The sequence below is a fragment of the Piliocolobus tephrosceles genome, chromosome 17, assembly GCF_002776525.5.
Source record: "Piliocolobus tephrosceles isolate RC106 chromosome 17, ASM277652v3, whole genome shotgun sequence".
Classification (NCBI taxonomy): domain Eukaryota; kingdom Metazoa; phylum Chordata; class Mammalia; order Primates; family Cercopithecidae; genus Piliocolobus; species Piliocolobus tephrosceles.
Window position 1 is genome coordinate 52,267,272 of NC_045450.1, and position 21,886 is coordinate 52,289,157.

The window sequence follows — 21,886 nt, forward strand, 5'->3', positions numbered from 1 at the left end:
CACAGAGCAGGTGCCCAGGCCACACAGCAGCAGCCTAGCCTACTAAAGCACCCTTCGGAGCCTTGATTTTCCTGCCTTTGAAAAGGAGGAAGACCAACATTCTAGCGCAGAATAGATTTTTAAAAACATCAGCCAGGGAGTAGGTGTTGGATGAGGCAGATGCCAGGGAGGCCAATGGAGAGGCTCCAAACTGGGGTACAGGGTAGGAGAGACTTGTCAATCAACTAATGATAACCCATTGCCAGCCTGACCATGTGGACCTGCAGTGCTTACATGGTGTTCAGGGTGCCCGGTTCGGCCATCTCCCGGAGTCACCCTGCATACATGTACCTATACATGCCACATACATCTTACATGCCCCTCAGAGGGAGTGCCAAATGAGGTTGAAAAGAGAGAAAAGTTCCTCCTCTGTCCTGAAGACAAATTTTCCCTCTCCTGGAGGGGCCAGGGTGGTAGGACAAGAGTGGTGACAACCTAGGGAGGTGCATGGGTCTAGGAGCCTGAGAAGTGTAGCCCTGATCCCTGGGCTGCCTCAAGCTCCTACTTGGAGCTCCCAAGACCCTTAGGTTCATAGCACACTGTGCTGCACCTGCAGCTCCAACTCTGAGCTGCTGGCATGACCCAGGTGAGGGCAAATGAGGACGGTGTAGTAGGCAAGGCTGGAGCAGCCTGCACTGGCACCAGGGCAGAGAGCATCAGGAAATGTCCCCTGGCCTTCTCCTTCCCAACCCAGGAAGATAGGGCACAGGGAGGTAAAGGTGGGTAGAGGTACACAGACAGGAGACACTAAGTGACAAGCCTTACCTCATCTGAGAAGGCCAACTGGGACTTAAGTGAGGGAAGTAGGGCCCAAGGCAGAGACCCAAGGGACAGTGCTGGTGGCAGCTGCCTCATGGAAAAGCAGAAGAGAGGCAGCCTGGCTGACTCCCGGGGTCCAGCCACACCTCCCTCCCCAGGCTCCTTGACAGTGGAGTGATCCTGGCGCACCCCCTTGTGGTGGAAAGGAGGATGGCATTGTCCACAGCGAGGGGCCCCTCTGGTGGGAAGAGGGTACGCCAGCTTCAGTTCCCCTTCAACACATCCCTCCAATTTAATCACTGCCTCAGACTCCTGGCCAGCATCTCCCAGTCATTAACCTCTGAGGGAGTAGGACTACAGATACCCACAGAGCCATGCAGGAATGTCTCATAAAGAACAGGAGTTAGGCCGGGCGCGGTGGCTCAAACCTATAATCCCAGTACTTTGGGAGGCCGAGACGGGCGGATCACAAGGTCAGGAGATCGAGACCATCCCGGCTAACACGGTGAAACCCCGTCTCTACTAAAAAATACAAAAAACTAGCCGGGCGAGGTGGCAGCCGCCTGTAGTCCCAGCTACTCGGGAGGCTGAGGCAGGAGAATGGTGTAAACCCGGAAGGCGGAGCTTGCAGTGAGCTGAGATCCGGCCACTGTGCTATAGCCTGGGCAACAGAGCGAGACTCTGTCTCAAAAAAAAAAAAAAAAAAAAAAAAAAAACAGGAGTTGGGCCAGGCACGGTGGCTCACGCCTGTAATCCCAGCATTTTGGGAGGCCGAGATGGGCAGATCACCTGAGGTCGAGAGTTCGAGACCAGCCTGACCAACATGGAGAAATCCCATCTCTAGTAAAAAAAAAAAACACACACACACACACAAAAATTAGCCAGGCATAGTGGTGCATGCCTATAATCCTAGCTACTCAGGAGGCTGAAGCAGAAGAATCACTCAAACCCGGGAGGCGGAGGTTGCGGTGAGCCAAGATTGCGCCATTGTACTCCAGCCTGGGCAACAAGAATAAAACTGTCTCAAAAAAAAAAAAGAACAGGAGTTGGCCGGGCACAGTGGCTCACACCTGTAATCCCAGCACTTTGGAAGGCCAAGGCTGGAAGATGACTTGAGCCCAGAAGTTTTGAGACCAAACTGGCCAACATAATGAGACCTTGTCTCTATCAAAAATAAACAAAATCAACTGGGCATGGTGGTGCGTGGTTTGCTTGACCCTAGGTGGTCAAGGCTACAGTGAGCCATGATGGAGCCACTGCACTCCAGCCTAGGCAACAGAGTGAGATCCTGTCTCAAAAAAAAAGAAAGAAAGAAAAAGAAAGGAAAAGAACGAACGAAAAGAAAAGAAAAGAAAAAGAAAAAGAAAAAGAAAAGAAAAGAAAGAAAACAGCTGGCCAAAGGTGGATATAAGCCTGGAAAGCCAAACCGGAGACCACATGGACCTGAGTCGGTCATGAGGAACTGGTCTGTCTTGCGTGAGTGAAGACAGAGCCTTCAGAGGGACAAGGCTGAAGAGGACATAGAGGGAAGCATGGCATCCTCAGACCTCTACACTCTTGCTCTCCCTCTCAGCCAGACCCTCCCAAGTCTCCATTTCCCTTTATCCAAGTCTCAACTCCTTTTGTCTCTACTGCCTAGTATGTGTCTAATGAAAGCAAGTGCTTAATAACTCAGAAACAGGGAAATCTATGATATGGTGCATCCCTGGGGTTGTGGGAGGAGACTTGGCTTTTCCTCCCCCACCCCATTGGCACTTTATCAGCCAGTGCCAATAAAGAGCTGTCATGGCTGGGAGCGGTGGCTCATGCCTGTAATCCCAGCACTTTGGGAGACTGAGGTAGGTGGATCACGAGCTCAAGAGATCGAGACCGTCCTGGCCAACATGGTGAAACCCCATCTCTACTAAAAAGACAAAAATTATCTGGGCGTGGTGGCGGGCGCCTGTAATCCCAGCTACTTGGGAGGCTGAGGTAGGAGAATCGCTTGAACCCAGGAGGTGGAGGTTGCAGTGAGCCGAGATCATGCCACTGCACTCCAGCCTGGTGACAGAGTGAGACTCTGTCTCAAAAAAAAAAAAAAAAGAGCTGTCACTCATCCAATCAGGCAAATATCTATTGAGCATACACTCTGACTAGGACTGTGCTGCTGAATCCTTACAACGTACGAGTAAGTGATTTCTGTTTCATTTTACAAGTGGGCAAATACATGATCTACATCACACAGCTGTCCAGAAAGGGAGTCATGGTCTGCCTGATGCCTGGCTCCACAAAGAACTCAAGAAAGGTTCTGGCAACCCATAGGGGCCCTAGTGTCTTGACCCTGAACAGGTGCAGATGACTTAGAGACAGTCATATTATGTCCTTGCATCTGTTCATTCTGGATGTAGATCCTCCTAACAAGCTGCAGTGTGTCTAACCACTGAGCTCAAAGACCAAGCAGCTGCAGGATGCCTACTATAGCACGGTTGGGACCGTGCTATAGTAGGCATCCTGACCACAGCAGGAAGAGTGAATGGGTGGCCTGACAGAAGGCCAGGGACAAAACTATTGGAGGCAGACATGGGCCCTCAAGGACAGTGGTTCTGTTACATCTCATTCCAAGTCTAACAGCCGTTAATGTAGGAGAGACTCTGCTATGTTCAGTGTGTGCCACTTAAGAAAGCAGGGAGCCTGGGCAACATAGCGAGACCCTGTCTCCACTAAAAAGTAAAAAATTAGCCAGGCATGGTGACACATGCCTGTACTCCCAGCTACTTGGGAAAGCTGAGGTAGAAGGATCACCTGAGCCTGGGAGATTGAGGCTGCAGTGGGTCATGATCATGTCACTGCAATCCAACCTGGGCGAGAGTGAGACCCTGTCTTAAAAAAAAAAAAGGAGCTGGGCATGGTGGCTCATGCATGTAATCTCAGTACTTTGGGAGGCCGAGGCAAGAGGATCACTTGAGCCCAGGAGTTCAAGACCAGCCTGGGAAACATGGCAAAACCCTTTCTCTACAAAAGAAACAAAAATTAGCTAAGTGTGGTGGTGCATGCCGATAGCCCTAGATACTTGGGGGGCTGAGGTGGAAGCACTGTTTGAGCCTGGGAGGTCAAGGCTGCGGTGAGCTGTGTTTGGACCACTGAACTCCAGCCTGAGCAACAGAGCAAGACCCAGTCTCAAAAAGAAAAAGAGGCCGGGCGCGGTGGCTCAAGCCTGTAATCCCAGCACTTTGGGAGGCCGAGACGGGCGGATCACGAGGTCAGGAGATCGAGACCATCCTGGCTAACATGGTGAAACCCCGTCTCTACTAAAAAATACAAAAAACTAGCCGGGCGAGGTGGCGTGCGTCTGTAGTCCCAGCTACTCGGGAGGCTGAGGCAGGAGAATGGCGTGAACCCAGGAGGCGGAGCTTGCAGTGAGCTGAGATCCAGCCACTGCGCTCTAGCCTGGGCGACAGAGCGAGACTCCGCCTCACAAAAAAAAAAAAAAAAAAAAAAAGAAAGAAGGAAGGAAAGAAAGGAAAGGAAGCAAGCAAGCAGGGAAGTGAGACTAATATATTCCAGAAGTGTATTATGCAATGTTTAAAATAAGGTGTTAAAGCATTTCCGTCTCTGCCATCAAGAAACCCTAGTCACCCAGAAAGCCTTATTTACTAAGGGCCCTGAATGGCTGACATCTGCCTATGCTGAGGGTACTTCAAAAGGCCTAGCAGGGGTTCAAGCACTGGCTCCACTTCGGAAACCTGGCCCAAGAAATTGCTGAGTAAACCCAAGAAAAAGTGTATGTTATCACCCACCAGAACAAGTTCTGACAAGACATCCTGTGGTAGGGATTTGGAAATAGCAGTTATTGGCTCCTGTGGGAACTCTTACTGACTTGACCACAAATAGCTTCCCAGATACAATCGGGCTAAAGGCTAGGCGCAGTGGCTCATACCTGTAATCCCAGCACTTTGGGAGGCCGAGGCAGGTGGATCATGAGGTCAGGAGTTCAAGACCAGCCTGACCAACGTGGTGAAACCCCGCCTCTACTAAAAATACAAAAATTAGCCAGGAATAGTGGCATGCGCCTGTAATCCCAGCTACTCAGAAGGCTGAGGTAGGAGGATCGCTTCAACCCAGGAGGCGGAGGTTGCAGTGAGCTGAGATTGCGCCGTTGCACTCCAGCCTAGGCGACAGAGCGAGACTCCTTCTCAAAATCAATCAGTCAATCAATCAATCAATCAATCGGGCTAAAGTATATGCCAGTGCAAAATGTAACCAACAAAGGGAATAAAGGAGCTGGGGTTGGGAGGAAAAGGCAAAGGACAGACAGAAAAACGGACAGTTAAGTGGTCACCTGCTCACAGGGGCTGTACCTGGACACGGGCCCTGCAGTTCCAGCCAGCTGACATGAGAAGAGTCCAGCTCTGGCCTGGGCCCTCAAGCACCCCCACCAGACTCGGGAATCTTCAGGTGTAAAGAGAAGTGGTTTCATGGGGGTTCCCTAAGACTCAGACCAGCCCTACAATGCTGCGAACCAAAACCTGGCTCACAGAAGTCCAAGGCTCTCCAGCACAGGCCTTAGCTTCGTTGGCTGCTGGGTGTGGGGACCCTTCTCTTTGCTCACCTACATGTCCTAATTTTCCTTAAGTATCTTTATTGAATGTTTCAAATTATAAAATGTATTCACTGTAATACATTTAAACAATAGAAGAGTACATAAAAAGTCAACATTGAAATCATCCCCCTCCCAGCCTCTATAAATCCCTCTCCCCAGAGGTTGTCACTCACGACAACTTGGCACCTATGCTTCCAAAAACATGTGTATGTCCATCTGGTAGTCTACCAAGATGGGATTATATGTAACGCTTTGCAACTTTTCATCTAACAGTATATTTCTAAATCAGCCCTTATGGAACTTCATGCTTCTGAGCACTCTCTCGTAGTATTCCATTTTAAGAACAGACCATGGTTTATTTAACCAGACCATAACCAAATCACCGGATATTCCATTGGTTCTAATAGTTCGCTGTTACCAACAAGGCTGGCGTAAACACCTCTGTACATGCTATCCCATGCTGATCTATGGGATACAACCTTGTAAGTTGGGTTGCAGGGTCAAACAGTATATACATGCAGTGTTTTGACAAAGGGGTGACAATGTATACCCCTTGGAGAGTCTACACCAGGTCATCCTTCTACCAACTTTTTGGAATTAAAAAATTACATTTAGTCAAAAAGAAAACAAGAAAACAAAAAACCACCATGCCCCAGCATCATGCAGGAAGAGACATGGCAGGAATCTGGAGGGAGAGCCCGGTTGTCCCTCTCTCTGCTACGCTTGCCAAACTGGGCTCCATGCCAGGTGTCCTCGTTAGGCCACACTTGTGTCCACTTGGCCCACAGTTAAGGCTGCTCTCTAGCCTCCTGGCAAGACTTGTGGGCAGAGCTAGGCTTCCAAGGCAGGCTTGCCCTGGCTACAAGCCAACAGATGGCCTGGTGCGGGCCTAACTGCCGCCAGCCAGTGTACTGGTGACTTCCAGGTTAATATCTTTAGTGTTATTTCCCCACACAGCCACCTGACTGCTGGACTCCCTCAGACATCTGAGACAGAATACTTCCCTCCCACCCCCCAATCTGCATCCCTAACCTTCCTACCCCTTCTCGGGTAGCCCCCATCTCAAAAAGAGCTCCAGCATCCACCCAGTCATTTATTAAGCCAGCAGCCTGACTTCTAACCCCCTTCACCCCACATCTAATAAAAACTGGCCCAATCTTGTGGTTTTCATCTCCCAAGCTGATCTCTGACCCGGTCCTTCATCCCCCCTCATTCCACTCCTACCCTAGTTAGTCCATATTCTCCTACCTGGAGAGCTGCAAGAGCGGCTAGCAAGTGTCCTGCTTCTGGCCTGTTCCTGCAAATCCATTCTCTAGAGCCTCAGGGCAAGTTTCCTTTTTGTTTATAACTGACGTGTAACAATTGCACATATTTATAGGATACATGTAATATTTTGATACATATATACCCTGTGTAATGATCAATTCAGGGTAATTAGCATATCCATCAACTCAAACATTTATTATTTGTTTTTGAGACAGAGTCTCATTTTGATGCCCAGACTGGAGTACCGTGGGGTGATCCTGGCTCACTGCAACCTCTGCCTCCTGGGTTCAAGCAGTTCTCCTGCCTCACCCTCCCAAGTAGCTGGGGATTACAGGCATGTGCCACCACGCCCGGCTAATTTCTGTATTCTCAGTAGATTTGGGGGTTTCACCATGTTGCCCAGGCTGGTCTCAAACTCCTGACCTCAAGCGATCTAACTGCCTCAGCCTCCTAAAGTGCTGGGATTACAGATATGAGCCACCACACATGGCCTATTATTTCTTTGTGTTGAGAACATTCAAAATCCTCTCTTACTGCAGTTTGAAAATATATAATATTGTTAAATATAGTCACCCTATGGTATAGAATAGAACTTATTTCTCCTATCTGTGATTTTGTACAGATTAATCATCCTCTCCCTCAGAGCAAGTTTCTTTTTTAAAAAAATTATTATTATTATTATTTTTTTCAGATAGGGTCTGTCTCTGTCACCCAGGCTGGATTGTAGTGGTGTGATCATGGCTCGCTGCAGCCTCAACCTCCCAGGCTCAAGTGACCTTCCCACCTCAGCCTCCCATATTATTATTTTTTTAGAGATTGGGCAGGGGGTGGGGGGTGGGTCTCACTATGTTGCCTAGGCTGGTCTCAAACTCCTGGGCTCAAGTAATTCTCCCACCTCAGCCTCTTAAGTGGCTGAGATTATAGGCGTCAGCCACCATGCCAGGCCTGGTGAGCTTCTAATTGTATCACACCACCAACCCTACCTCCTCCACAATTCCCCATTTCTTCACCCACTGAGGGGTTAGGTTCCCACACTGGCTCATGATAGCAAGATGCCAAACCTCCCCACTGCCTAGCCCTAGCCTCCATTCCTGCTCTGGGGCCTCATCCTCACAGGCTGCAGCAGCAGCAAGCTGGAGGGGAGCAACGAGTACAGCAGGCTGCCAGACACCACCAACAACCTGTGCCAGTTCATCCGCCACTGAGATTCGGGGTCTCCTCGTGCAGCAATGCCACTGCCCAGCGCAGTGGGGCCAACATGAGGGAAAAACTTCAGGCTTGTGTGGAGCCCAGGCTCTCACAACTCAACATGCTCATTCCCTTCCTTCCACAGAATAAATGCTCCTTCCATTATTGCCTTCTGCACACCCTTCTCCCAATGCCCTCCCCCAGCCCCCAGCTCCCCTCTCTCACTTGTACTCACTAGATTGCCAGTACCATGTCATCTCTTCCTTTGGACCACATTTGACTCAGAGGAATTTAGGACTGAGCTAAGCTCATCTTGCTGTCCAAGTTGTGGTCATCTAATTTCACCAATTCAATAGAGTTTCCCTTGACAAAGAAAATGAAATGTATAAAGTATTTCCAGGCAAGACCATACACAGAAACTCCTAAACAAGACATTTCCTACACATTAACCTTAACAAGAATCTCTCTCTTTTTAAAAATTTTTTTACCATTTAACTCTCATCCTTCCTGAGCAATATGTCCTTCTAAGATACCCACAGCTTTCCAGGAACCAGCCCAATGCATCTATCCAGACCTCGCTGCTGCAAACCCTCGACACACTCTACTTTCTCCTTCCACCTCCCAAGGCTGCTCTCATGCACAAGGGCAGTTTCGTGTTTCTGGAACTACTGCCATTCCTTCTCCCTATGCTCTTCCCACCTCTTGGCCTGGCTAATTTGGGGCTAGGGGCTGGGGGCGGCAACAGCTTTACTGAGATATAATTCATTTGCCATACAATTTGCCAACTTAAAGTGTACAATTCATGGTTTTTAGTATACTCGCAGAATTGTGCAACTGCCCCCACAATCAGTTTCAGGACTTTTTTTTTTTTTTTTAAGATGGAGTCTCACTCTGTCGCTCAGGCTGTAGTGCAGTGGTGCAATCTCAGCTCATTGCAACCTCCGCCTCCCAGGTTCAAGCGATTTTCCTGCCTCAGCCTCCCAAGTAGCTGGGATTACAGGTGCCCGCAACTATGCCCAGCTAATTTTTTGTGGTTTTGTTTGTCTGAGACGGAGTCTCGCTCTGTCTTCCAGGCTGTAGTGCAGTGGTGCAATCTGGGCTCACTGCAAGCTCCGCCTCCCGGGTTCATGCCATTCTCCTGCCTCGGTCTCCCGAGTAGCTGGGACTACAGGTGCCCACCACCATGCCTGGCTAATTTTTTGTATTTTTAATAGAGACAGGGTTTCACTGCATTAGCCAGGATGGTCTCGATCTCCTGACCTCGTGGTCTGCCCACCTCGGTCTCCCAAAGTGCTGGGATTACAGGCGTGAGCCACCACACCCAGGCGATTTTTTGTATTTTTAGTAGAGATGGGAGTCTCACCACGTTGGCCAGGCTAGTATCGAACTCCTGACCTCGTGATACCCCAGACTCGGCCTTCCAAAGTGCTGCGATTAGAGGCATGCGCCACCATGCCTGGCCAGTTTTAGGACATTTTTATCACCCCAAAAAGAAAGCCCATACCCATTAACTGTCACCCACCACATAACACATCCCCTCCCTAAAATACCCTACATCTACTGTGCACTCAATGCCATTTTGATGGTCACCCAGTCTGCCTATTAGACAGGCACACTTGCCCTAAGCAAGACCTGTGTGACATATTTGTATTAGCCACTCAAGGCCCACCATGACACCTGTCTCCTAGGAGTGATGGCAGAGAATGACCACAGGGGAAAAGCTGGCCTCTCCAACTGTTCACTTGGTCCGAGGCCCTGTGCTTACACTTCACAAACACCTCAGAGACCCTAATATTATTCCCATTTTACAGCTGAGGATAAATGACTTGCCCAAGGTCACAAAGCCAGTTAAGAGGCTGCGCTGGGATCAGTTCATCAGTAAGGTCTTCTCTAACTATCTAGACATTGTCTCTGCCCATCCACTGCTGTCACCTTCTAGCCTCACCTTCTTCTGTTCTCATTAAGGTCTCCTATGACCTCTGAACGGCGAAACCAAATAGAAGGCTGACTTTATCAATCTGTTGGCCACATTTGGCACTCACTACCTCATTTATTTTCAGGCTCTCCTTTGGGGCTACTCACATTTCAGGGAATGCCTTTGGCCTTTTTGGCAGGACCATCATCTTCCCCCAAGTCCTTTGATCAACTGAAGCGCCTCCTGGGGGAGCGTCCCATCTTCAGCCTCCACTCTTCTGATTCCATGGTTATCTCTTGGGGACCATGGACACACTGCTACCTCAATTTCCCAAGTTCAGAACTGTCACACCTGAGCACCAAAAATAACCTTCGTATCTCTACTCAGATGGCTCACAGATCCCTCAATTTCATTTTCTCACTCCTCCAACCTGTTCCTTCTCCTACATATCACCGTCATTTCGTTTTGCCACCTACACAGTTGCCTAAGCCAGAGATGAGGACATCGACCTTGACTTATTCTCCCCTCAGCCTTCTTACCCAACCCTCAAGTCCTATCAATTCCCCTTCCTTAAATTCTCCTACAATACTCCCAGCCAATGCTTGAGGTCAGGCTCATCCCCAGCCTGGATTACTGTAAGAACCTGCAAACTGTTCTTTCCGCCTCCAGGGTGGCCTCTGCCTTCAAATTACAGGTATCCTCTAAAGTACAAGTCTAATAGTTTTACCATCCCATCCCCCACACTCAGGACAGAGTCCTTTCTATGGTTTTTACAATCCTTCAAGAGCCAATCTCTCCTTAACTTTCCAGTCACACTCTTAACCACCCCACAATCAGTCTGTGCTAAACGACTTGACACACCATCAACATTTGCATCTGCAGTTTCATGTGACATTGTGACTGGCGATTGGCCAAGTCCAGCCTGGAGTCTCTCTTCTTCTTGCATAAAATTGTCTCTTGTGAAATAATGTTGAAAGGTACAAAGAGATGTAATGGACAGAAGACAAATGAATCAGGATAGAGAGGGATAAAAGTGTTCTGGACAACAGCCAGCACATCACACATGGGCACTTCAACCATGGCCTCCAAGGATCTAACTCTCTGGCTGAGAAGAACAATCTTCAGGACCATTAGTTCACATGGAAGTTGAGAAGGACACAGGACTCCTCTTGAGTGTTAATTATATTTCTTTACAACAGGAGGGAGATGTCCTGACTGGCCCAAGTATCAGGTAGAGCTCCCATTCCAAATTAGGAAACTGGCATTCTGGTACTCATCAGCTGAAGCACTGCTACATAATCGAGCAAGCCATTTGCTTCTCTGTAATTTCCAAGTTTCTGAGTAAGAGAAGAGCTAAACTATCCATGGAAAAAACCAAGAATGACGTCCAATACAGTATCAATGAGAACTCCACATGACTCAGATGGTCTCTAAATATAACTTTTGAATAAAAAGAACCAAGTCTCCTAAGAGAAATGAAGACTCTAGGTTTGGGTCAAGAAATGTTCAAGGTAAGATTAGAACATATGGGCATCCCAGGCCAGACGGAGTGGCTCACACCTATAATCCCAGCACTTTGGGAGGCCGAGGCAGGTGGATCACCTGAGGTCAGGAGTTCAAGACCAGCCTGGCTAACATGGTGCAATCCCATCTCTACTAAAAATTAGCCAGGCGTGGTAGTGTAGGCCTGTAATCCCAGCTACTCAGGGGGCTGAGGCAGGAAAATCACTTGAATCCAGGTTGCAGTGAGCTGAGAATGTGCCACTGCACTCCAGCCTGGGCAAGAAAACAAGATTCCATTCCAAAACAAACAAACAAACAAACAAACAAAAAAACCAGATATCTCAGATAGTAAGGAAGCTTTCAATGGCTACAGGGTTACATAAAAAAGACTTGGCAGTCAACTGGAAAAGCTTCCACTGACCAAGAGACAATTTAAGCATCAACAAGATTAATCAACTGAAACATAATAATACATTAAAATCCATTAGTGCATTATAATATTAAAAAATCTCTTGGTTGGTTTAGTCACAAAACCTTATTAGGCATTTTTGGAGGATGCTGGTGAAACAACTCATTATTTTGAAACCTGGTAACTACTGGAAAGAATCAAGCATTTATCTTAACCTCTCCTATACAGACTGTATCTCAGGATAACTAAGTAGTTGATTACTGGAAGTTTACAGGCATAGAAGTAGTCAAGCTGGCAACTACAGAAGGAAACAGAATTAGAATAGCACTATTTTGCAACCCCCAATGAAATGATGGCTCCAGTCAATTATTCCTTACACCATAAAAAGAGAAACTAGGTATTATGTGCCTCCCAATAGAAGTACAAACATTGGCTGGTTGCAGTGGCTTACGCCTGTAATCCTGACACTCTGGGAGATTGAGGTGGGTGAATCACCTGAGGTCAGGAGTTCCAGACCAGCCTGGCCAACATGGCGAAACCCCATCTCTAATAAAAGTACAAAAAAAACTAGCCAGGTGGCGGGTGCCTGTAATCCCAGCTACTTGGGAGGCTGAGGCAGGAGAATTACTTGAACCTGGGAGGCAGAGGTGGCAGTGAGCCAAGATCGCGCCATTGCACTCCAGCCTGGGTGACAGAGTGAGACTGTGTCTCAAAAAAAAAAAGTACACCACCACCTATTAAGTATTCACACACCAAAAAAGAAGTACAAATATCACCTATTAAGTATTCACAAAAAAAAAAAAAAAAAAAAGAATTGAACCAAAATCTGAGCAAGCCTCTAGATCTACTACTAATTGGGACAGAGGAACAAGTTCAACTCTATGTCAGAGATGGGATCAGTAAAATCAAGATGGATGGAAAATCTATAAATCAAGTAATCTAACTTCAATCTATATATTAAAATACTTGAGAGAGTATCAACTGAAATGTATGGATCATATTTGGATCCCAACTGAAACAAATAAATCATATTTTAAAAATTTGGGGCTGGGCGCCGTGGCTCAAGCCTGTAATCCCAGCACTTTGGGAGGCCGAGACGGGCGAATCACGAGGTCAGGAGATCGAGACCATCCTGGCTAACACGGTGAAACCCCGTCTTTACAAAAAATTACAAAAAACTAGCCGGGCGAGGTGGCGGGTGCCTGTAGTCCCAGCTACTCGGGAGGCTGAGGCAGGAGAATGGCGGGAACTCGGGAGGCGGAGCTTGCAGTGAGCTGAGATCCAGCCACTGCACTTCAGCCTGGGCAACAGAGCAAGACTCTGTCTCAACAAAAAAAAAAAAAAAAAAAAAATTTGAGACAACCAGGGAAATTTGAACACTAAATGGATATCTGATTACATTAACAAATTACTGTTTTTAATGAAGGAGGAATAATATCTTTTTTTAAAATACTCATGACTTTTTTCAGAGATGCTGAAATATTTACAACTGAAATGGTATGCTATCTAGGACTTACTTCTGAATAATTTGGGAGTGGGGGTATAAATGGAGCTAGTATTGAAACAAGACAGATAATTATTCTATCAATAAGAATTTATGATTGTTGTAGTTAGATGATTATTACTTAGGGGCTTATATTATTGCTTATTTGCATATGTTTGACAGTATCCATAATAAACAGTTTTAAAGAGAAATGAGGAAGGTAAAATTCTGGAGGGTACAGGTACAAACAATACTGAAAACAAGAGCTACCATTTACCTAGTGCTTACGCTGTCCTTGGTGCTGAGCTAAGTGTTTTACACGTTGTAGCTTCTTGACATTTCACAACCTGTATGAGATAGGTGCTGTTAACATACCAGTTGAAAAACCCAAGGCCCAAAAGTGTTAAATAGGTTGTCTAAAGTAGTCCAGTAATTGGCAGGATTGCAATTCAAACCCAGGTTTGCCTAAATCCAAAGTCCACCACACTTTGTGCATCAAGTGCTGGAGGGATGGCTTGCATGAGGGATATGAAGGATAGAAATATGTGTGAATGGGCTGGGCGTGGTGGTTCATGCCTGTAATCCCAGCACTTTGGGAGGCTGAGACGGGCGGATCATGAGGTCAGGAGATCGAGACCATCTTGGCTAACATGGTGAAACTCCGTCTCTGCTAAAAAAATACAAAAAATTAGCCAGGCGTGGTGGCGGGCGCCTGTAGTCCCAGCTACTTGGGAGGCTGAGGCAAGAGAATGGCGTGAACCCGGGAGGCAGAGCTTGCAGTAAGCCGAGATCGCGCCACTGCACTCCAGCCTGGGCTCACGCGCAAGTCCCCGCCAAAAAAAAAAAAAAAGAAAGAAAGAAATGTGTGTGATTGGCCAAGCGTGGTGCCTCACACCTACAATCCCAGTACTTTGGGAGGCCAAGGTGGGTGGATCACTTGTGGTCAGGAGTTCGAGACCAGCCTGGCCAATATGGCAAAATCCTCTCTACTAAAAACACAAAAATCAGCCGGGCATGATGCCACATGCCTGTAATCCCAGCTACTCGGGAGGCTGAGGCATGAGAATGGCTTGAACTGGTGAGGTGGTGGTTGCCGTGAGCGGAGATCGCGCCACTGCACTCCAGCCTGGGTGACAGGGCTAGACTCTGTCTAAAAAAAAAAAAAAAAGAAAAGAAAAGAAAAGAAAGAAATGTGTGTGAAAGAGCAAAGCAGCAAAGGATCCCTGAATGCCACACTAAAGATATGGATGGTGGGCTGGGCGCAGTGGCTCACGCTTTTAATCCCAGCACTCTGGGAGACTGAGGTGGGCAGACCATGAGGTCAGGAGAGTGAGACCATCCTGGCTAACATGGTGAAATCCTGTCTCTACTAAAAATACAAAACATTAGCCAGGAGAGGTGGCGGCGGGCACCTGTAGTCCTAGCTACTCGGGAGGCTGAGGCAGGAGAATGGCATGAACCTGGGAGGCGCAGCTTGCAGTGAGCCGAGATCGCGACACTGCATTCCACCTTGGGCGACAGAGCGAGACTCCGTCTCAAAAAAAAAAAAAAAAGATATGGATGGTTTTCTACAAGAGGTGAGGCAGGGGGCGGGCAGTGGGTGCCTATGTTGAGCAGTATTATAGGAAAAGTGTGTAGAAAGAATGGCCTAACAGGTTTATGGGGGATGATAGAGGGTCCCCTGGGAAGATGGTAAAAACACTGTGCCCCCAGAAGCTCTGTTACAGGAGAGTGGACAGCAGCAGGAGTGAGGAAAGTCAAGATGAGAAACAACCAACTGAATTTCTATTGATGATCAACAATGTTCACCTCGGATTTAGGCAAATAAAGACCTTCAACAAGTCCCAGGCAGTCCACAAAACTCATATTAAGCTCCAACTGTGTGCTAGGCCCTGTCCCAGGCAGCCTACCTCTATTTCTCCCCTTTTTCCCACAGTAAGGTCAATCAGTTGCTGGCAGAGGCCTACAACCCAGCATCCTAAAGTGCTCTTCTTCCCCACCTCTACTCACATAAGTAAGGTAAACAACTTTTCTTGCAGATGTACATTAACATCATAAAACCTACAATTATTATTATTATTATTATTTTTTGAGACGGAGTCTCACTCTGTCGCCCAGGCTGGAGTGCAGTGGGGCGATCTTGGCTCACTGCAAGCTCTGTCTCCTGGGTTCACGCCATTCTCCTGCCTCAGCCTCCTAAGTAGCTGGGACTACAGGCACCCGCCACCATGCCCAGCTAATTTTTTTGTATTTTTTTTTTTTTTTTAGTAGAGACGGGGTTTCACCATGTTAGTCAGGATGGTCTTGATCTCCTGATCTCGTGATCTGCAGATGGTCTCGATCTCCTGACCTCGTGACCCGCCTGCCTCGGCCTCCCAAAGTGCTAGGATTACAGGTGTGAGCCACCGCGCTCAGCTGTATACCTACAATTATTGTACTGTCGATTTTTTTTTTCAGATGGGGTCTCGCTCTGTTGCCCAGGCTGGAGTGCAGTGGTGCAGTCTTGGCTCACTGCAACCTCCGCCTCCCGGGTTCAAGCAATTGGAGTAGCTGGGATTACAGGCGCCTGCCACCACGCCCAGCTAATTTTTTGTATCTTGAGTAGAGACAGGGTTTCACCTTTGTGGTCAGGCTGGTCTCGAACTCCTGCCCTCATGATCCACCCGCCTTGGCCTCCCAAAATGTTGGGATTACAGGCGTGAGCCACCGCGCCCGGCCTGTACTGCAGATTTACATTAAAATCATAACACCTACAATTATTGTATTTTAACGGTAAGTTTTCTATTTTAAAGGTATTTATTTTCACTTTACTGGTCTAGTTTGCAAGGTAAACAATAAACTATTTTTTTCTTTGAGCTCAAGTTTCTGATGAGAAAATATTCTCCAGTGGGTGAATCATCAGGCCATCCCCGCCCCTATCCAGCTACCAATCACGAGGCTACCAGTACCTCTGCTCAAGAGTACCACTTAAGGATCAGGGATCCCCTCACATCCCGGCCACCCTTCCCTTCCCTACCACCTGGAGCGGGAGTGGTTGGCAAAGACTGGAATTAGGGGCATCTCTAACTCAGTACATCTGTTGGAGCTGTGCCTCATAATACAACGCCACTCTGGAGCTGTGTGCTGAGAAGAAAGGGGAACTCGGTTTCTCATCATTCTTGTGCTCAGACACCCTGTCCCAACAGGCATCCCCCTCCCTGAGGGGGTGGGATTAATTGGCCAAATACTTGTATACGAACTTCCAGACCTGCAAGGGCCACCCTTGTTCTCTCAAACATTGCCTTCGGGAGATACTGCCCAGCCAGCGGTTCAGAGTTGGGAGAAAACCCTCACTAAACTGGCTCAGCAATTCCCCAGGAAGGCTCACGCCGCAGGACAACGCGAAGACACAGTGATCCCAAAGACCTTAGTGTCTTGGTGGCGGGGAGGGGGGAAGAGGTGGGGGGCTTTTCCGCTTAGCTTCCCTAAGCGTTGCCACGGGACACCTCTCGGGCTACCCCAGGGTAAAGAGGCCTGTATGGCCACACCTCGCACCGACCAGCTACCCCCGAAAGACCTTCTCCTTCCAAATTGCAGGGTGAGCACAGCGAGAGAAAAGGTGGCATAAGCAGAGGCGAACAACTGAGGTTCTTAAAGCCTTGTTTGCGTTTGGGCCCGCGCCAAGCCACAGCTAGAGGTAGATCCCGCTCCCGTGCGTCCGCTATCAGCCCCGAGATTCCCAGAGAGGCCTCTCAGGCCCTTCAAGACCCCCGCTTCCGGCTTCCCGGCCCACACCTCTGAACCCTCAGGCCCCGGCCAGCCTCTATCCCCGCCTTTCGCGGCCCCGGCTCACCCTCGAGCGTCTCGCACTGCACCAGGTTAAGGTAGTCGGCCTGGCTGAGCACCCCGGCCTTCAGGCCGCGCACCAGTCCCTCCAAGTAGCCATTGTCCACGTTAAAGTAAAGCTCCGGGAAGAACGACATGGCTTCTGCGGGAGCAGCGGGACCAGAGAATCTGGACCGGCCGGCACGAATCGCAACTCCCAGATCAGCTGACGCGGCGTCTTCAGCGGGCTGTCAAGCGCGTCAGGTGACGCGCAAGCGCCTCACGTGACCATAAGGGGGCGTGGCTCTGAGCAGCTCCCGGCTTCCGGTTGGCTGCGCGGAAGCGCGGCGCAGGCGTGGGCTGGGACGGTCCTATGGCGCCTGCGCGCTAAGAAGAGGACGTTTGGGGCCGGCCGCGTGGTGGCGCCCGTGGCCGCAGGGATTTGACCGGACCCTCTACCTTTCCCGGTTTTGCTGCACTTGGCGCTGCAGGGGCGGGCGGGGCAAAGAAAGGAGCCAGCCTTTCTGAAGCTTGCAAAATTTTCAGACTGCTGGAGCAGCCTCCTCCCCAGAGGGAAACTGAGGTCCGATTGAGGCAGGAGAATAGGGTCTGGAGGCGGGGAACTTGAGGCCAATACGTGCTGAATTCTGAAACTGAATCAAGGGAAAACACCAAGGTCTGGGGGCAGGGAACCCGAGGCCAACTAAGGCGAACTTCCTAAAGCTAAACCAAAAAGAAAGCCCCATCTCCCCATGTCCGAGTAACAAAGGATCAAAGGCCACTGTCCCCACAAACCTCCCCCATCCACCAAGTCTCATTTGAAAGGGAGAGTGCCTTGGATTGGCTGCGGGCCAAGCACGCGCCATGCCTTCATCTGCATAGGGCGCCAATTCTCCTCAGCCTTATTTGTGCCTAGTGTTCCATTATTGGAACGCTAAGCATATGGGAGTTATTTATATCCTACTGCTCAAGGTAATCGCCAAGGTCAGATTGCAAAAATGCAAAAGATTGCAACCTCAGGCATAAATGGGTTAATTAGCCATGGACCAAACGCTTCATCCAGATAAGGGGTAAGGGACAAGGACCGCAAAAGGAGTACTTAAAACCCAGAAAACTTTGTAACTGGGCCCCTTGAGCCTCTTGCTCAGACCCACTCCCACCCTGCGGGAGTGCTTTCTCGCTTTAACAAATCCCTGCTTTCTGCTTCCTTCCTGTGTGTCATTCCTTTGTTACTTTCTGGGTTTTGTTCAATTCTTTGTTCAAAACGCTAAGGACCTGAACAACGCACACTCCCCGCCTTCCCTCTGGTAACAGGATGAGGGGCAGGCATTGTGTGGAAGTAGCAGCAAGCAAGCCCTGGAGCCTAAGGCTTATTCATTAGCCAGGAGTGATAGCCCCTGTGCCACGCTGAGTCCTGCTTTCCCCACGCTTGCTGTATGAGATTTTTGAAAGCTGGAGTGCGGTTCTTCTCTACTTTTCCCAGGGGCACCAGGACCCCTAAAAGCGCCTGTGTATGTGCCTCCTATGTTGGGGTAGCCCAGGCCCTGGAATAAGAATATGTGTGGTTTTTTGGCTTGGCGACACTCCCACCCCCTCCATGAACCCTCCCTCTTTTGACGGCCACGTTTGAAATAATCACAGCCTTGGGGTTGGTCCCATCCTTTATTCGCATTTGCTTGCCCCTACGCTAGCCCTGACCCTGACGTTGGCCAGCTAGGTGCGGCTGCAGGGGTTCATGGCAGTACCCAGCTTGCGGCAGTAGCAGAAGGCGTTGAAGAAGCGGCAGTAGCATGTGGCACAGGGGTCACAGCAAGGCACCTGCTGTCCCAGGCAGGACTCATGCAGCCTTACGCAGCGACGTGAGGAGCGGGGCTCACGGTCCTGCAAGTCTAGTACCTGTGGGTGTGGGGAACCAGGAATGTGGGCGCAGACCTCTAACTACAGGTCCAGGGACCTTACCTGTCCCAACCTGTGCAGGATGGCAATGGAGCATGGGGAGAGGTGGAGCTGGGGAGAGAAGCTAATACCCAATGCTCCCTCCCAAGGGCCACCACCTTACCCTTTTCCCTGAGCAGTTACCTCTGCCAAGGCCTGAGCCTCCTGCAACAGATCCTCTTCTGCCAGTTCTGCAGTTGTCTTCTTCAGTGGGGCCCGCAGACCCAGGCCTGGGGCAGAGGATGTGAGGGCAGGAAGCCCCCATGCACAAAGCACCCACCTCCCATGGGAGAGTTTGGGAAGGGAGAAAGAGGGTTTATGCCAGGGGAGACAATTTGTGGCCAGAGGGTATTCAGGCCCCACCCAGTCCCACCCTTGCTCACACTGACCTGGGAGCTCTGGGAACAGGGCCTGGTCAGGCCTTCTGATGCCCTCCAGGGGGGCCAACCCCATCTGGGCTCCTTGCGTGACAGGCAGTGCCAGCAGCAGGGCACAGCTCAGCAGCGCTGCGGTCAGCATGGCCTGGCTCAGCAGGAAGACGCACCACTTAGTCCCTCCTAATCCTTGGAGTCCCCTCTAGGTGCCCAGATAGAGACCCCACGGAGAGGAGGAGTCCCTGCCCAACCTGAGGACTCACCTCTGCCTCCGGGATTCTTGCCTAAAGAGTTCCTGGCCACCCCGTGCCCTCGGCTTATATGGCAGGGCCTAATAAAGGGCCACACGTGACTGATCCCTGCAGCCAGGCTGTGAAGGGCCCTTCCTGGAGGGTGGGGGCACAGTTCAGGCCCTCACTCCCTGAACCTGAGCCTTTTGTTCTACAAGAGGGGTGCCTATCTCCAATTTGGGGTGAGGTTTCCAGGAGCCAATTACAATTTGGGAGCAAGAGAGGGTGCCCAGGGTCCCCAAATGTCCATGGGACAGGGACCTAGGAGCCAAGCAAGGCCGGAGCCATTAGCAATAACAAGGCAGGCGGCCCGGAAAGCTTAATTTAATTTGTGGCCCCAGAGATGCTTACTCAACTCCTATGTGGCATGTTGTTTCCTGTGCTTCTAAGAATTCAGGTCAAGGACATTGGAGAGGGTGATGGGCCAATGGCCACTGTTGGGCAGGGGTAGGTGCAGAACCAGATCCTGGGTTTCTTTGGAGGGAATGGGGAGGGAAAAGCCCACCTAACCAATCCCAGGCCCTCCTGACTGCATTTCTGGTCCTCCCCTCCCTTTCTCCCTCCAGGTCTTTCCAAGACCCCCACTCCTGCTCCTGTCCCTAAACCCCTTTCCGCCTGGGGTTCCTGGAAGCCAAGAAAACAGAACGAACTGTTCTCTGGGTGGGCGAGCCACTGCAGTGTACAAAGCTTTCAGGCCGCCTGCCTCATTAGCGTTAATGGCTGCTCCCTTCCGCCCTGCGTTGTCAGTACTATCTATGCGTGGTCTCGTCAGCACAAGGCTGGGGTGAGGACTGCCCTTTTGTGGAGATGGCAGGACATACAGGACCCGGCTGCCCCTGCCTTCCCTCACCCCACTGCAGGGCTGTTTATCACACACGTGTCCATCTGGGAAAGGAATGCAGGCTGAATCAGCTTTGAGAGGATCACAAGGCCCCAGTGCACAAACTGGGTTGGCACAAGGCAATGGAAAAAAGATGAAGGGGGCCAGGTATGGTGGCTCACACCTGTAATTCCAACATTTTGAGAGGCCAAGGTGGGAGGATCACAAGGCCAGGGGTTTCAGATCAGCCTGGGTATCACAGCGAGACCCCATTGCTACAAAAAATTTAAAAATAGCTGGGTGTAGTGGTGCATGTCTGTAGTAGAGGCTGAGGTGGGAGGATGGCTTGAGCACAGGGGTTCAAGGTTGCAGTGAGCTATGATTGCATCACCGCACTCCAGCCTGAGCGACAGAGCAAGATCCTGTCTCAAAAAGAAAAGAAGATGAAGGGTGGCCAGGCATGGTGGCTCACGCCTGTAATCCCAGCACTTTGGGAGGCCAAGGTGGGTGGATCACTGGAGGTCAGGAGGTCAAGACCAGTCTGGCCAATATGATGAAACCCTATCTCTACTACAAATACAAAAATTATTCAGGCATGGTGGCACATGCCTATAATCCCAGCTACACGGGAGGCTGAGGCATGAGAATCACTTGTAACATGGGAGGCAGAGACTGCAGTGAGCAGAGACTGCACCACTGCACTCCAACCTGGGTGACAACGTGAGACTCCACCTCAAAAAAAAAAAAATGCTATTTAAAAAGAAATGAAGCGGGTCAGGCGCGGTGGCTCACGCCTGTAATCGCAGCACTTTGGGAGGCCGAGGTGGGCGGATCACGAGGTCAGGAGATCGAGACCATCCTGGTTAACACGGTGAAACCCCGTCTCTACTAAAACACAAAAAAGAAAAAAAAAAATGAAATGAAGCAATCCATACTCCCAACATTTGTATATACTGGGACACCCAAGAAATTAAAATCATACCTCATTATGTCTTTTTTTTTTGAGACAGGGTCTCACTCTGTCACCCAGGCTGGGCCTGGTCAGCACCCATGCTATGGAGAGCTCTTCATGGTCTGGTGCAGGCAGGGTGGGAGTGGGAGAAGTCTTCTCACCCAGTGCTCAGTGTCTTACCTCACCTACGAGCAGTGGCTGTCTTCACCTGAGTGTGTGCACACAGGTGTATCAGCCCCATGGGCAGTGATGGGCAAGGGCTGAGGCACTCACAGGGCAGCCCATGCCCCGGATGGTCCAGTGAGGGAGACATCAAGAAAACCCACCACCAAAACACAATGAGCTGTGATCGCGCCACTGCATTCCAGCCTCGGTGACAAAGCAAGATGCTGTCTCAAAAAACAAAAACAAAACTAAAGAAAAACACAACCAGGTGTAGTGATTTACACCTTCTTGAGCCCAGGAGTTCAAGACCGGCCTGGACAACATAGTGAGACTCTGTCTCTACAAAAAAAAATTTAATTAGCTGAATGTGGTGGTGCACACCTGTAGTCCCAGCTACTCAGGAGA

At 49.7% G+C, this 21,886-nt stretch overlaps 2 protein-coding genes across 2 annotated transcripts in view; both read right to left on the bottom strand.

Annotated features, from left to right (window-relative positions):
• ATP6V0D1 (ATPase H+ transporting V0 subunit d1) overlaps positions 1-17,255 on the bottom strand; it is a 44,383-nt gene extending 27,128 nt beyond the window's left edge. The window contains exon 1 of the mRNA XM_023210170.1: positions 16,974-17,255. Coding sequence (XP_023065938.1) covers positions 16,974-17,103 — 130 coding nt within the window. The 5' untranslated portion in view covers positions 17,104-17,255. The remainder of the gene's footprint in view (positions 1-16,973) is intronic.
• Positions 17,256-18,593: 1,338 nt separating this feature from the next.
• On the bottom strand, positions 18,594-19,813 carry AGRP (agouti related neuropeptide). The gene is made up of 4 exons (XM_023210171.1): positions 19,518-19,813; positions 19,270-19,402; positions 19,025-19,110; positions 18,594-18,841 (listed from the first exon to the last, which is right to left on the bottom strand). The coding sequence occupies exons 2-4, from the start codon at positions 19,397-19,399 to the stop codon at positions 18,659-18,661; spliced, it is 399 nt and encodes a 132-aa protein (XP_023065939.1). The 5' UTR covers positions 19,400-19,402; positions 19,518-19,813; the 3' UTR covers positions 18,594-18,658.
• Positions 19,814-21,886: the final 2,073 nt, after the last annotated feature.